This window comes from Asparagus officinalis, chromosome 1, assembly GCF_001876935.1.
Source record: "Asparagus officinalis chromosome 1, Aspof.V1, whole genome shotgun sequence".
In the NCBI taxonomy this organism is placed as follows: Eukaryota; Viridiplantae; Streptophyta; class Magnoliopsida; order Asparagales; family Asparagaceae; genus Asparagus; species Asparagus officinalis.
In genome coordinates this window covers 130,389,581-130,407,280 of record NC_033794.1, presented here as the reverse complement: position 1 = coordinate 130,407,280, position 17,700 = coordinate 130,389,581, and the positions used below count along the sequence as shown (strand labels likewise).

The window sequence follows — 17,700 nt, the reverse complement described above, 5'->3', positions numbered from 1 at the left end:
ATCGGGGATATATCGGAGGACATTGACTAAATATCGGATTGCCATATCGGGTAGTGCGTATATGTATAATATCATGTCCTAAATGTAATCTAAACATTCATAAATTCAATATAAGCATACTTTATAAAATAATATCATGTCCTAAATGTAATCTAAACATTCATAAATTCAATATAAGCATACTTTATAAATTCTATAGACTAAACATATAAAAAACATAAATTCAATATAAGCATACTTTATAAATTCTATAGACTAAACATATAAAAAAAGTAAATAATATATGAATTTGGGTTCATAATTCTTTCTATCGGGTTCATAAGAAACCCTTAAACATGAGAACGAGGCAAACAGGTTTGGGTATTTATCACTAAACCCAAACCCGATAACAGAAAACAGATCTTAAAAAAAAAGTACCATATCAGCCGATTTTTCAAAGCTAAAAAATAAGCCGATATACCCAATATGACCATGATATTTCCGATTTGACCCTGAAAACCAACATACGAGTTGAAAACGTTCATGTCGTGTCGGTCAAGCCCTCAAACCGATATGTCGGCCGATATTTAAAACCTTGTTATATAGTAAATGAGAAGATAAAAGAGGCAAAATTGGTTTAAAGGAATAAATATCATATTGTATGAGGTCCAGTAATGGTGAGCTTATTCGAAGTAATAAGTACTGAAAGGTACAAACACCCAACCTTGTGGTCCTGTGGAGATATATTAAATTTAAGGAACATAATGTCAACATCATATGCAATACAGTGATGATGAGCTTATTGAAGTATGTAGTTAACATTGAAAGCTAGAAAGACATGAAGACGCTATCTTATATAGATTAGATTTGTATTATGGGCTCTGAGTGAACTGGTGATCAGTCTGGATGGAGTTGATGTTTGAAAGGGTCTGCAACGCTACAGGCTAGAGATCTCTTGAATGGGCATTGCATGAAATAATAAAATCAAAGCAACCTAGAAATACTTGTATGGATATGTTGGTGGTTTACTCTTTCTATACACACACACATGTATGTATGCATATATAATCTGATTTATATTTGCATTGTGTTTTCATCACTATAGTGTATAACCTTCTATGTTTTACAAAGTATTAGATGACTAAAGTATATCTAGTTCTAATTACTTATGTTTCTTAACATATTGCCTACTTGACTGATAACTCAGCTGCCTTTTTTTTTTTTTTTTTTTTTTTTTTAAGCTTGACATCTTGGAAGATATACTGGGCGAGGTGCAAATAGCTAAAAAGTACCAGAGATTTTATACTTCTGTGGTATGCAAAATAGCTGAATTTTCATTGCATTGTATAAACTCTCTACAACTAATGCCTCGTTGATTACAGTTAACCTTACCATTGATAGTTTTTGATGATGTTACTTCTAGACAACTTGCAAATTTAGCAATAATTTGATTTGCATATATCATTAATGAGCAATTTTAATGTTAATGCAGAAAAATCTCAGTTGTTCGGGTGATGACCACAAGAAAAGGTGATACTGTTAGACCTTTGAAATTGAATGTCCATTTGTTGTCATCGCTGAGGCCAATTGGTCGATTTTGTATGGTAAACGTAGTTAGCAATTACTTAACTGTTATTTCTATGCAGAGTTGCTGAAGCAAGATCCTTACTGGATAAACTTGTGTATCAGAAAGCAAAATTGCAGCTAAAGAAAATGAAGCTAGATGACTTATCGGTGTGTTTTAAAGTAATTAGCTTTTTTTAAAATTTAATTTTGAAGTGGATTTAGTCCCAAGCAGTCTTCTTTTTGTTGCAGAATAAAAAACAACTATGCAAATTGAAAATTCAGGAGTGTGCCAACCTAAAATCAACTTATTCACAGTTTTGCATTCTTGATGCAAGAACCGTTCAACATCGGGAGAGTCAAGCGCCATGCGGTAATAGTTCTTATACGAGAAATCAGGTGCATACATGCTTTAAGCTATTTAGAAGTTCTAGTGTTTTTGTTCTGTGTAGGAAATTTTGCATTCATAAAACTCATCCTGGTTAATATTAAGTTGCTGCCACCTTCTCTAGTAAACTTCATGTAACTGTTTGATTTGTTGGCTCATTTTATTTCTTTCATCTGTTTTTCAGAATCCATGAGTGAGAGAATAAAGGCTTTATTCTTCAGATTTAAATTAGGATAATAATGAGAATTAATACTATGCAATCATATACACACAAGTCTCCGTGCTCATTTTTTCATCCTGGTTAACATTAATTTACTGCCACCTTCTCTAAATAAACTTCATGAAAGTGTTTGAAAATGTTAATTTTTTGGCTTATTTATCTTTTTCTTATGTTTTTTCAGAATCATGATTGGTAGAGTAAAGGCTTTAATTCTTGTGATTCAAATCGAGGATAAGCATGAGAATTGTTGCTATGCATTTTTTTTACATACACCCTAGACTCAGTACTGACTTTTTCATAGGCTTTAAAAGTTCCCTTTCTGATTGATGCATCTCCCACACGGAATGTTATTCCAAGCGCATTGTACAAATTGCTTTTATATAGTTCTTAGTTTTACCTATCTTCTCATAATCCTTCACAGCTAGAATCTTGTTCCTGTAGTTTCAAGGGCCTTTTAACGTTCTTGTACATTGGTATACATACCCATGCTGCTGTTATTTTTTGTATAGCCGAGATTTAAATCGCAACTGCAGTTGGAAAAAATGCTCAACTGTAGTAAGCTAGATTGCAAGCTTTTCGAGCTTGTTGAACGGTTTTAAATCACAGCATCCCACATTTTTTTTGCTAATTATATGGTTCTAAAAGACAACTTAATTTTTTGTGGGAAATTTAAATTACAAGTGGAGGAAAATCTAGTACTAGTCTTGCAATTTTAATGAATCAATGTTATCATAATTGTTGTTGTTGTTGCAAGTGACGTTAGATTCATTTGTAGGAAACCAAACGGTTAGTATTCTTTTCGTAACCAAAATTGTCATTTAAATTATTAAACATTTCAAGTAGTCCATAACACAATGGTTTTATTCCGTTCCTTTCCCTCCTAGACTTCCTGCAATTGTTCTGATTACTGCCCGAACAAAATTACGTCTCTGATTGATCTATTTGATCTCTTTATGCTACTTTTTTCATTTTCTGCCTCCAATTCTAGCTTACATTAGAACCAAGATAATTAACATTATAGTTGTTTAAACTTGTTTTAACATGAGAAGACAAAATCTAGAATGTTTAAGTTTCTACATATTGTTTTTAGCTGGGTAATGCTAACTATACTACACTTTGGTACTACTTAAGTGCTATTATTGCAATGACTCGCTCATTTTAATAGAGGGATCCATGAGAAATTGTGAGTTTGGAAGCTCGCATAAATATTTTAATGCGAGAAAGGAAGAAGTGATTTGACCAAAAAATGACTAAATTTGTGTGTTATAGTCCAGAACAAATTGTGATATGGTCGAAAACGATCAAAATTGTGGGTTATGGTCCATGAAAACTTATAAATTTGGGAACTCACATGAATATTTCTATGCAGGAAAATAAAAAGTAGTTTGGCCCAAAATGACTAAAATTCAGAAAAATCATAATTAAGCTGAAAACGACAGAAATTGTGGGTAATAGTCTTTGGCAAATCGTGACTCAGCTAAAAACGTCCAAATTTATGGGTTGTAGTCCACGAGAAATCATGATTATCGAAGCTCACATAAATATTTGATTAACATTTCTATGCGGAAAAATAAATAGTGTTTTGACCTAAAATGCTAAACATTGTGGGTTATAGTCCATGAGAAATCCATAATTTAAAAGCTCGCATAAATATTTATATAAAGGAAAGCAAGTGATTTAGCCAAAAATAGACCAAAATTGTGGTTTATAGTTCTCTAGAAATCATGACTTGGCCAAAAGCAATCAAAATTGTGGGTTATAGTCTATGGGAAATTGAGAATTTTGTAGTTCGCATAAATATTTTTCTATGAGAAAGCACAAAGTGATTTGACCAATAACTTCCAAAATTGTGGATTATAATCCACAAGGAATCATGATTTTGGAAGCTCACATAAATTATTCTATGCAGAAACGAGAGACGTTTTGCCCAAAAAGAACCAAAATTGTGGGTTCTATAGTCCACGCAAAATCATGAATTTGGAAGCTTACATAAATATTTCTATGCAAGAAAGCAAGAAGTGATTTGGTCAAAAACGACCAAACTTGTGGGTTATATAGCCCACGAGAAATCATGAGTTGACCGAAAACAACGAAATAAATGGACTATAGCCTACGAAAAATTGTGAATTTCAAAGCTCGCATAAATATTTCTATGTGCGAAAGCAAGAAATGATTTGACTAAAAATGACTAAAATTAGGGGTTAATCCACGAGAAATAATGAATGTGGGAGCTCGCACAAATATTTCTTTGTGGGAAGGCTAGAAATAATTTGGTCATTTGTGGATTATAATCTACCAGGAAACATGATTTGATCGAAAACGACCAAAATATGTGTTATACTCCACTACAAACCATAAGTTCCTAATTTTCGATACTCGCATAAGTATTTGTATGTGGGAAAGCATGAAGTGATTTGACAAAAAAACGTCTAAAATTATGACTTGCAGTCCATGAGAAATCATGATTTTAGGAGCTCGCATAAATATGTGTGTGCGAGAAAGCAAGAAATGATTTGGCCAAAAACGATCAAAATTATGAGTAATAATTGACAAGAAATCGTGAATTTGAGATCTCGTATATATATATCTCTGTGGAGAGGAGGAAGTGAATTAGCCAAAAACAGGCAAAAATTGTGGGGTAATAGTCTATAATATTCTTGATTTGATTGAAAACGATCAAAATAGTGAGTTACAATGCATGAGAAATCATGAATTTGGAAGCTTGCATAGATATTTCTATGCGGATAGGAAGAAGTGATTTGGAAAAAACTACCAAAATTATGAGCTATAGTCTATGAGAAATAGTGAAATTGGGAGCTCGCACAAATATTTCTATATTAGAAAGTAAGAAATAATTTGACCAAAATCAATCAAAAATGTGGGTTATAGTTCGCAAGTAGTCGTGAATTTGGGAGCTTGCAATATTTTGTATATGGGAAAGCAGGAAATGCCTTGGGCCAAAAACTGATTATTTGGCTTACTGAGAAATTATGAATTTAGGAGCTCCCATAAATATCTCTATGTAGAAAAAAATTAGTGATTTTGCCAAAAACAACTAAAATTATTGGTAGTAGCCTTAGAAAAATAGTAAATTTATGAGGCCAAATTAATATTTGCAAGCAAGAAAACAAGAAGTAATTTGGCCTAAAATGATAAAAATTGTAGGTTATAGTTCACGAGAAATCAATAATTAGGGAGCTCGCATAAATATTTCTATGAAAGAAATTAAGAAGGGATTTGATAAAAAATGACCCAAATTGTGGGTCATTATTGTTTACGAGAAATTGTGATTCTGAGAGCTCATACAATATTTCTGTGCTAGAAAGCAAGAGGTTATTTGGCCAAAAAAACAATAAAATTCATATGCGGGATAGCAAGAAGTGATTCGGCTAAAAATAAAAAAATGTAGGTTGTAGTTCACAAGAAATCATGGTTTGACCGAAAATGACCGCAAGACACCATTAATTTGGAATTCATAAATATTTCTATGTAAGAAAGCAAGAATGTTTTGACAAAAAAATGATCAATATTTTAGGTTATAGTCCATGAAAAATCTCGATTTGGTCGAAACAACAAAAAATTAAGAGTTATAATCCATGAGAGACCGTAATTTTTGGAAAGCAAGAACTTATTTGATTAACAACGTCCAACTTTGTAGGTTATAGTCCTCGAGAACTCGTGATTTTCGCAGCTCACATAAATATATTTATGCAAGATGATCTAATACGACTAAAATTGTGGGTTATAATCTACGAGAAATCGTGATTTTGAGAGCTCGCATAAAAATTTCCATGCTAGAAACCAAGAAGTGATCTTGCCAAAAACGACTGAAACTGTGGGTTAATAGTACATGAGAAGTCGTGACTTGATTGATATAGTCCACGAGAAATCGTGAATTTGGAAGCTCGCATTAATATTTTTATTCGGGAAAGCAAGAAATGATTTTGGCGTGAAAACAACCATAATTGTGGGTTATTGTCTACGAGAAATCATGATTTGATCGAAAACGACCAAATAAGTTGGTTATAGCCCAAAAATATCATGAATTTAGAAGCTCGCATAAATATTTCTATGCAAGAAAGCAAGAGGTGATTTTTCCAAAAACGATCAAAATTATTGGTTATAATCCATGGGAAAATAGTGACTTGGGGAGCTCACACGAATATTTCTATACGGAAAAGAAATAATTCGCCAAAATGACCAAAATTATGGGTAATAATCCATGAGAATTCTTGATTTGATCGAATACGACCAAAATAATGAGTTATAGTCCACGAGAAATTGTGAAGTTGGAAGCTCACAAAAATGTTTTTGTGCGGGACAACAAGAAGTGATTTGGCAAAAAACATCTAAAATTATGAGTTATAGTCTACGAGAAATCGTGATTTGACCAAAATGACCAAATAAGTTGGTTATAGCCCATGAAAAATCATGAAATTTGAAGGTTGTAGCCTTGCATAAATATTTCTATGCGAGAAAGCAAGAGGTGGTTTTGCCAAAATGACCAAAATTATTGGTTATAGCCCATAAAAAATAGTGAATTTGGGAGCTCGCACAAATACTTTTATGCTTTAAAGTAAGAAATGATTTGGTAAGAATGACCAAAATTATATGTTATAGTCCACGAGAAAGAGTGATTTGGCCAAAACTGACAAAAATTGTGACTTATAGTTTAGGAGAAACCATGATTTTCAAAGCTCTCATATATAAATTTCTACGCGGGAAAACAATAAATGATTTGGCAAAAAATGTTCAAAGTTGTAGGTTATAGTCCATGAGAAATTGTGATTTTTGATGCTTGCATAAAGTTCTATGTGCGAAAGCAAGAAATGATTTGACTAAATCAACCAAAATCGTGATTATAGTCCATAAGAAATCGTGCATTTAGGAACTCGCATAAATATTTATATGTAGGATAGCAAGTGATTTGGCAAATAATAGACAAATTGTGGATTGTAGTCTAACAGAAATTATGAGAAATTGTGAATTTGGGAGCTTGTAAATATTTTTATGCGAGAGAACAATAAGTGATTTGCCAAAAGCGACCAAAATTGTGGGTGATTGATACGAGTCGCCGAGCGAGCACCTTTGATCTCGAAATTATCAAAGGTGAGGTTGAGAAGATAACAACGAGAACACACGAAAATTAAGGTGGCGTAGGAAAATATTTTTTTTAGATTATGAAGAATAAAAGATTAGAAAATCTCTCACTCACAATCTCACTAGAATAAAGAATAATCTCCTTATTCTCTTTAAAATTCACTCTGCTGTTTAGAAACCCTAAACAATTCCTATTAATATGTCTAACAACGTGGATGTCAATTTTGTAAATAACCAAGCCTAATGGAACTTGGAAAACGCGTCAAAAAGGAATCCATATTCACCCAGGAACTCGATTCGGTTGATCGGCCTGCTTGGTTTGGTCGATCGGCCTGCTTGGTTCGGTAGATCGGGCCGGTCGACTAGCCAGCGAGATGTTTTTTTAACACTGTAGGCGTGCACATTATCGGTCGACCGATATGGCATTATCGGTTGACCGGTGTCAACTATTTGGTCGACCGATCAGAGCCGATTCTTCCATTTCCCGATTCTTTTGTTTTTCTTATTTTTGACCTCTTTCGCCGTCACCAACGGTTCCACCCACGTCTTTATTCTCAAGCTATCATGAGAATCATCTATCTTCAAGCTTCAATGAGGATCGCTAAACTCCCGAAGCAAAGAGAAGATACACCCGTATCATGGCTCCTTCCTTTAGGAACTTAAAGTCTCATTCAAGTTAGAACTTCAGCTAAGGGAACTCGCGAGCCCCTCCTGTTAGCCTCATGGTTATGAGCCTACTCTTTAATCTTGTTTTGATGATTACAAACAATTCCTAACATTGTGCGTCGAGTTGGAGGTTTGATGGATTGCGTCTTAACGATGACATTCAATGGAGGTTGACGGAATATCAGAATGAAGCAATTTGCAATTCAAAATTAAATTTAAGATCAAGCTTCATCCGCACTTAAGACGAGCATATTGAAGATCTTTCATTTTGGGTATATTAGTTTAGGTGTTTGTACTTGTGTGTTAATACTTCAAGCTTAATTATACACACATATTTATTGCTTTTATCAAAATATAGGTGTTTTTATGAAAATATTATGTTATTGGTTTATGGACAATTTAAACATTATATACATCCTTTATTAAGTCTATAAATCAATATTAAAAGGTTTCATAACTTGGTTTAAGTCAAAAGTTAAAAAATCAAGTGTTTTACATATACATGTATTTGAGTGTTTTTACAAAATGAAGAGTTTTCTCAATTGGGAGGTACAATTTAAAAAATTCTTTTTGTAACATGTTCATTTTCATGTTTATAATCATTTTCTAAAGTTTTATATTTTTTGAAATTTATTTGCTAATTTTTAAGGCACTTCAAAAATTAGATTTCATATATGAACAGTGCATGTGCATGTTTATAAGTCGATTTATGTACTGTAGCAAGTCGACTTATGAACTGTTCTGGAAATTACAAATTTTATCTGTTAAGTCGACTTAAAAATACAACAAGTCGACATATAAACTGTTTTACTGTTCGTTGTTTTTGTCTGCTGAGTCGACTTATAGCTGAAACAAGTCGACTCATAAGACATAAGTCGACTTATAAACTAGCCGTTGCATAGTGACGGTTATTTTTTAGATTTTTTTTATTTTATTAATTTTGTGGGTTTTTGTGTATTTCTTGGGCTGGTTTTTTCCACCCTATATATACACCTTTGTCATAACTATTTCCAATTACAAACAATGTTTTAAAAGAGGTTTACAAAGTTTTTAAGGGTGTTGTAACTTTGTTTCTCAAGAGTTTTCATATGAAAAAAGTTTCACAAGAGGAGATCAAATTCGTTTGGGTTTTCAATCTTCCAATCTCTCACTCTTGTTATAGAGAAGTTTTTCTAACTCAATTATCTAGCTTGTTTATCCTTTATTTGTTATATTTGTATTTGCTAGATCAATTTGAGTTTGATTTTGTTATTACTCATTGATTACACACACCCCTTAAGCTTTTAGTATTATCACATTGAGTTTATTTGTGTTATGGGGAGTGTATCATTGAGAGTGAGCTTACATAGAGTTCTCATCCATTATAAAGAACAAACATTTTGTATTTGTGCTTTATTTGTGAGATCTCTTTGTAATACACTTGTACACTGAGAGGAGTGTGTGGTGAGAGACGGGGTTGATTCCAAGAGGAGTGGCGTCAATAGTAAAGCCTAGGAAAAGGTTGTAAATTCGAGCACTTGAGGAAGACGACACGGGCTAGAGACCAACACTTAGAGGGTGTAAAGTATAATTACAAGAGTGTGAGTTGTGAAAGTTTTCGGTGAGCTAGAAAACCGATTGTGAGGTGTAAACGTTTTGGATGAACGTTGAAAACCCATTGTGATAGTGGAATTCTCCTCGGGAGTGAGAAGCGGAGATGTAGGTCAGAGGGACTGAACTCCGTGATCATATTGTGTGTTTGAGTTTGCCTTGACGTTTCAATTGTGCTCATTATTTATTTCGTCATTGCTCATGTTTATTCCACCCTTAATTTAATATCCTTGCATATAATCTTCTTGCATATCATTCTTGCTAGGATAATTAGTTAATAAGTTTTTAATTGGCATTAAATCAGATTAGATTAGCATTAACCCTATTCACTCCCTCCCCTCTAGGGTGCTTTCACCTCCTTTCCTATTGAACATTTGAACCACTTGGCTTTGCTAGGAACCTGATCTTAACGTCCGATCAGAAACGACTCATTCACCCCGCGTCTCGTCGTAGTCACCTTTCGCTCCAAAATACAATCCTCTTTCAACGGTTCTTCTCTATCAAACCACAAGTCTTCAACGTGTGGTAAGATCACTTTGTTGTCACCCTTATCGTCCAATAATGGAGGTTCAAACAACTTCAAGTACTCGGTATTAATCACCGAATACATGCCTAAGTAAGGTGACAAATCAAGCTTGAAGGCGTTATCACCAATCTGATCAAGAATCCGAAAGAGACCATATCGTATAGGCTTCAACTTATTCTCTTCTCCATTTAGCCGCTCCTTACTCAACTTCAACCACACCATGTCACATTTACCAAAGTTACAAGGAACTCGATGTTGATTATGTTTCGTCTTGTACTTAGCTTGTGACTTCTTCAATTGAGCTTCAACCGTAGCGTGAATATGACAATCTTCTCCATAAATCACTGAGCCTGTTGTCTGTCACTCCCTCCCTTGCCGTCGGTCGTAGTTTCACTAGAAAACATGAGATCGAACGAACTTGGCGGTAAGAATCCGTAGCACGTCTCAAACGATGACTTTTCCGAAGATTCATGAATAACCCGATTGAATGCAAACTAAAGATATGGTAAGCTCTCATCCCAAGTCTTGGGATGCTTAGAATTATACCCCTCAACATGTGCACCATAGTCCGATTAACTATCTCGGTTTGTCCATCTATTTATGGATGAAAGACCGTGCTTTTTTTTAATCTAGTGTCCATCGAACTCTACAGAATCCCAAAATTGCTCGAGAAACCGGCTATCCCGATCCGAAATAATCGAAGGGCAACCCGAAGTGCTTCCTCACATGCTCAAAGAACAACTGCGCTGCACCCGCTCCCGTCACTGTCTTCTTGTAAGGAATCAAGATCATCATCTTGCTGAATCGGTCCACCATAACGTACAAATTGAAATAGTCATGCCTGCGCTTGGTCGTTGGCAACCCTCTTAAGAAATCCATAGAGATGCTCTCCCACGGTCTAGAAGGCACTGGTAATGGTAGGTACAATCCCCGCTTCCTATTAGAAGGCTTCGAAATATAACATAGCTTACACCCGTACTTGATAACATCCTCTAGCATCGTCGGCTAAAAGACATGACGCCGTAAATTAAGAAGCGTCTTCTGAATCCTAAAATGATCTTGCACATGCGATGTATGTGCCTCTCTAATCCACTGTAACCTATCACTATCTTCCGAAATACAAAGCGATGTCCCACGATATAACAAACCATCCTCTTCAAGCTCGTACTCCCCCTTTGACCAGCCTTCACCTGCTCGAACACACTACTGAAGTCTTTACTGGATGGGTACATCTGCACATACTCCAAATGAACTAATGACTGAATACGTGTCGCCACCAATAAAACTCTCACTAGCGGTCGAGATAACATATTAGCCAACTTGTTAGTCGCCCCCTTCTTGTACCTAATGATGATGTTGAACGCCATCAAATAGGATATCCACTTCATGTGTCGTGCCTGCTGTAGCTTCGTCTGAGCATGTAGGAACTCTAATGGCTTGTGATCCGAGTGCACAACCACCTCATCACCCAACAAATACACCCTCCAATGCTTGACCGCCTGATAAAGTACATAAAACTCCTTATCATAGACAAGGTAGTTCTGATTAGCACCCGTGAACATCTCAGAATGATACTCCACCGGCTTCCCATCCTGTATCAACATAGCGCCCATAGCATAGCTAAAGCGTCGGTCTCTATTCGAAGGTCCTCTGTAAATTAGGCAATGCTAATACCGGTGTCTCTGAGATCTTCCTCTTCAGCAAATGAAAAGCCTCCTCCTGCGTCCTTCCCCACTCGGACTGAACATTCGCCTTCGTAAGGCCATGTAAATGTGCCGCATAAGTCGAAAAATATCGAATGAACTTGCACAAATTCTGGCAAGCCCTGATGAAGCTTCTCACCTCCGTCACTGTCTTAGGTGTCGGTCACTTCGTGATCATCGTCACCTTACCTGGATCTATCCTTCGCTAGCCCTTTCCCGCGATGAAGTCGAGATACACCAACTCGTCCTTCTCAAATTCGCACTTCTTCCCATTGAGCTTCAACTGTCTGTTCTGCAGCACTTCAAATACCTTCTCGACATGAACAAAATGCTCCTCCCAGGTCCTGCTGTACACCAAGATATCATCGAGGTAAACAATCACAAAATCCTTCATAAAAGGTCGTAACAAATCATTCATGAGTCTCATAAAGGTCGCCGGAGCGTTGCATAATCCAAACGACATCACCAGCCACTCGAACATGTCTTGGTTGGTCTTAAACGCAGTCTCCCAAGTGTCATCCTCCCGAATCCTCACCTGATGGTAACAAGACTTCAGATCCAACTTCGTGAAAAACCTCGCTCCTTCCAACTGGTCCATAAGATCATTGATCCGTGATAGTGAGTAACGACTCTTGACCGTTATCTTGTTGAGCGTCCTGTAATCCACGCACATGCGCCACCCTCCATTCTTTTTGGGCACCAATAATACTGGCAACCCGCAAAGTGAATAACTCGGTACTATCACTCATGTCTCCAGAAGCTCCTGAACCTGCTTCTTTATCTCCTCGAACTCCTGTACAGATGTGCAGTATAAACCTATATTCAGCAAGGAATTCTCGCCTGTCAGCATAATCTCATGTTTCACCCTCCATCGTGGTGGTAGTCCCGTGATCTTTGAAAATAAGTTCACATACTTGGCCTTCAACCTGTCAAGATCTCCCTCCTGAAGCTTGCTCAAGGTGGTCAAGTATATCCTACTCAACTGTTCCTCATAAGGCCTAATGAATAACAATACAAACTTCTTGTTTGCATTCACTAGTCTCTTCGCATGAGTCACCGTCACCAAGCTAGTGTTTTGTGAAAGAGATGTTGAACGAAATATAAACTGTTCGCCATCCTTGATGAACGTATACTTCTAGGCCCGCATGTCGTAGACTGCGTACATATCCCACAAATAGGGATTGCCCAGTATAACCTGACAAACATCCAACGGAACGACGTTACACGTGACATCATCAATATACGACTCGTGGAGTGCAAATCTGAAAGTGCATTGGTTGATCACACAAATAGGGCTTCGGATGTTTTATCGTCTTCAATCCTAGCTTCTGAACCAATATCTCGGATATCAAATTCTTCTGGCTTTTTGGATTTCCAGCACGTCAACGCATGTCCTAAAAGATTCAAAGTCGCGAACACAATCATCTCCTTGGACGAATAGCCATAAAGAGTAAAATACGTCTCCAGCTATTCGATCCAGTCATCAAGCCTCTCGACGTTAACACTCCCATCATAAACAGGGATCTCTATCCTGAAGTCAATTTTCAGATTCTGATAAGGACCCTTACCTCTTTGGTGCGGAACAGTCTTGACGGTCTCTGTCTCCTCGTCGGAATCAGAATTCACGCTCTCTATCAGACTCCACAGGTTTCTTCTTAAATTTCAAAGAAGATTCGCCCATTTTTTCCCCTCCATGGATAAGATCGACGAGTTGTGTGAGAGTCAATCCTATCGTCTCGATCTGCCTCTCCAATGCATCAAGTCTCGATGAGTTGTCACTTTTAGTCTTCTTCTTCCTTAATTTCTGGACCTCTTCCAAAGAAATAAGGATCTCGCCTAGCTTTTTGTATTGTGATCGAGTAAGGACCATATACAGGGTACCTCCTTCACAGGATCTGATCGCTCTGAAACCAACTTGATATGAGTCGCCGAGCGAGCACATTTGATCGCAGAATTATCAAATGTGGGCTTGGGAAGATAACAACGAGAACACACAAAAATTAAGGTGGCGAAGGAAAATACTTTATCTAGATTATGAAGAATAAAATATTACAAAATCTCTCCCTCACAATCTCACTAGAACAAAAAACAATCTCTTTATTCTCTTTAAAATCCAATCTGCTGTTTAGAAATCCTAAACAATCTCTATTTATATGTCTAACGACGTGGATGACAATCTTGTAAATAACTAAGCCTAATGGAACTTGGAAAACGGGTCAAAAAGGTATCCAGATTCACCCAAAAACCCTATTCGATCGACCGGTCTGCTTGGTTCGGTCGATCGGCCAGCGAGATGTTTTTTTAACCTTGTAGGTGTGCACATTATCGGTCGAGCGACATTGGTCAATCGGTCGACCGATATGGCATTGTCGGTCGACCAGTGTCAACCATTTGGTCAACCGACCAGAGCCGGTTCTTCCATTTCCTGATTCTTCTATTTTTTTCTACTTTTGACTCTTTCGCCGCCACCAACGGTTCCATCCACGTCTCTATTCTCAAGTTACCATGAGAATCATCTATCCTCAAGCTTCCATGAGGATCGCTAAGCTCCCAAAGCAGATAAGATACACTCGTATCAGTGTAGCCATAAAAAAACATAAATTTAGGAGGTCGAATTAATATTTGTATGCAAGAGAGTAAGAATTGATTTGATCTAAAGTGACAACGATTGTAGGTTATCGTTCACGAGAAATCAAGAATTTGGGAGATCACATCAAATTTCTATGCGAGGAAGTAAGAAGGAATTGCCAAAAATGACCAAAATTGTGGGTTATTCTTCACTACAAATCTTGAGTTTGGAGCTCGTAAAATATTTCTATGCAAGAAAGCAAGAGCTGATTTAGCCAAAAACAACAAAAATTGTGGGTTATATAGTCCACGAGTATTTATGAATTTGGGATCTTACATCAATAATTCTATGTGAGACATGAAGTGATTTGGCAAAAAATAGATTAAATTTGTGGCTCGTCCATGAGAAATTATGATTTGACCGAAAATGACCAAAATAGGAAGCTACAGTTCATGAGAATTCATGAATTTAGAAGCTCGCAGAAGTATTTCTATGTGGAAAGCAAGAAATGATTTGGCAAAAAACGATTAATATTGTGGGTTATAGTCCACAAAAAAAAAGATTTGGCCAAAAACAACGAAAATTTTGAGATATAGTCCATCAGAAATCATTATTTTCAAAGCTTGCTTAGATAGTTCTATGTTGCAAAGCAAGAACTGATTTGTTTAAAAATATCCAAAATTGTAGGTTGTAATCCACAAGAAATCGTGATTTTCGGGAATTCACATGAATATATCTATGCGAGAAAGCACAAAATGATTTGACCAGATACGACCAAATTATAGGTTATAATCCGTGTGAAATCATGATATTAGGATCTCGCAGAAATATTTCCATGCACGAGAGCAAGAAATGATTTTGCAAACGGCCCAAAACGGCGAAAATGTTATAGCCCATGAGAAATCATGACTTAATAAAAAATTATCAAAATAATGAGTTATAGTTCACAAGAAATCGTGATTTAATAGCAAGCATAAATATTCCTACGCGGGAAAGCAAGAAATAATTTGGTGAAAAGACAACCAAAATTGTGGGATATAGTCCACGAGAAATCGTGATTTAGCCGAAAATGACCAAATAAGTTGATTATAGTCTATGAGAAATCATGAATTTTGAAATTCGTATAAATGATTTGGCCAAAAATAACCAAAATTATAAGTTATAGTCTGAAAAAATTGTGAATTTGGGAGCTCGCACAATATTTACTTTCGAGAAAGTAAATAATGATTTGCCAAAAATGACCAACATTGTGGGTTATAGTCTATGACAAATAGTGATTTGGCCAAAAATGACCAAAATTCTGACTTATAGTCCATGAGAAATCATGATTTTGAAGCTCACAAATATTTCTATGTGAGAAAGCAAGAAATACTCACAAATATTTCTATGTGAGAAAGCAAGAAATATTTTTGACTAAAAACGTCTAAAACTGTATGTTATAGTCCAAGAAAAATTGCGATTTTGTAAGCTCGCGTAAATAGTTTTATGCGAGAAAGCAAGGAATGATTTGGCCAAAATCAAGGTTAAAGTTCGCAAAAAATCGTGAATTTAGGACGCACATATATTTCTATGCGAGAAAGTAAGAAAGGATTTGTCAAAACTGACGAAAATTATGGGTTATGGTTTATGAGAAAAAGTGACTTGGCCAAAATGACAAAAAAATTGTGACATAATCCATGATTTTTGAAGCTCTTATAAATATTTCTATGTAGGAAAGCAAGTAATTTTGGCTGAAAACATTCAAAATTGAAGGTTATCTTCCAAGAGAAATCATGATTTTGGAAGCTCACTTGAATAGTTGTATGCGAGAAAGCAAGATAAGAAAGCAATAAAATATTTGGCAAAAAATGACCAATATTGTAGGTTATAGTTTCCAAAAATTATGATTTGGCCGAAAATAACCAAATTTAGAGTCATAGTCTAAGAGAAATTGTGATTTTTGAAGCTCGCTTAAATATTTCTACACTGGAAAGCAAGAAGTAATTTGATTAACAACGCTTAAAATTGTATGTTATAGTCCACGAGAAATCGTGATTTTCAGGGCTCGCATAAATATGTCTATGCGGGAAAACAATAAGTGAGTTGGCTAAATACGACCAAAATTGTGGGTTATAATCCACGAGAAATCGTGATTTTAGGAGCTCGCATATATATTTAGCAAGAAGCGATTTCGTCAAAACGATTAAAATTATAGGTTATAGTCAATGAGAAATTGTGATTGATCGAAAACAATTAAAAAGAGTGACTTATAATCCACAAGAATTCGTGAAGTTGGAAGCTTGCATAAATATTTATATGCGGGAATACAATAAGTGATTTGGGAAAAAACAAGGGCTATAATCCACGAGGAATAATGAATTTGGGAGTATGCACAGATATTTATGTGGAAAAGTAATAAATTATTTGCCAAAAACAAGCAGATTGTGTGTTATATAGAAGACATCATTATTCAGGCAAAAACAACCAAAACTGTGACTTACAGTCCAGGAGAATATGTGATTTTCAAAGCCCTAATAATTATTTTTATGTCAAAAAGCAAATTGTGGGATATATAGGAGGTCAAATGAATATTTGTATGCAAGAAAGCAATAACTAGTTTGGCCTAAAATGACAAAAATTGTAGGTTAGTTTACAAGAAATTACGAATTTGGGAGCTCGCATCAATATTTCTATGCAAGGAAGCAAGAAGAGATTTAGCCAAAAATGATCAAAATTATGGGCTATTATTCATGAGAACTCGTGAGTTTGGAAGCTCGCAAAATATTTCTATGCGAGAAAGGAAGTGGTGATTTGGGAAAAAAATGAAATTGTGTTAAATACATAGCCCATTAGAATTTGTGAATTTAAATCTTGCATTAATATTTCTATGTGAGACAAGAAGTGATTTGGCCAAAAATAGAAATGAGTTTTGGTTTGTTGTCCATGAGAAATCGTGATTTGACTAAAAATGACCAAAATACTGAGTTATATTCTACGGGAAATCGTGAATATTAAAGCCCACAGAAATATTTTTATGTGGAAAATAAGAAATAATTTGACCAAAAATAACCAATATTGTGGGTTATGGTCCAAAAAAAGTCATTTGGCTAAAAAACAACTAAAATTTTGAGATATAGTCCATGAGAAATCGTGATTATCAAAGCTTGCTTTAATGTTTCTATGCTGCTATGCAAGAAGTTATTTATTTAAAAACGTTCAAAATTATATGTTATAGTCCATGAGACATCGTGATAGTGATTTGTGGCTTGCATATATATATTATATATATAATATATATATATATATTATATTATATATATATATATATATGCAGAAAGGAAAGAATCGATATCGACCAAATGAGACCAAATTGTGGGTTATTACCACGGATGAAATTCAGATTTGGATCTCTCTTTG

General features: G+C 35.5%; 1 protein-coding gene across 4 annotated transcripts in view; it reads left to right on the top strand.

The window, feature by feature from the left end:
* The window catches only part of LOC109819681, a 33,197-nt gene that overhangs the window by 5,809 nt on the left and 9,688 nt on the right, over positions 1-17,700 (top strand). For all 4 annotated transcript variants that reach the window (XR_002241647.1, XM_020385695.1, XM_020385615.1 and 1 more), the window contains exons 6-9: positions 1,221-1,292; positions 1,472-1,509; positions 1,626-1,713; positions 1,795-1,941. Coding sequence is in view for 3 of the 4 variants with exons in the window: in XM_020385695.1 (XP_020241284.1) it covers positions 1,221-1,292; positions 1,472-1,509; positions 1,626-1,713; positions 1,795-1,941 (345 nt within the window). In the remaining variant the exon portion in view is untranslated. The remainder of the gene's footprint in view (positions 1-1,220; positions 1,293-1,471; positions 1,510-1,625; positions 1,714-1,794; positions 1,942-17,700) is intronic.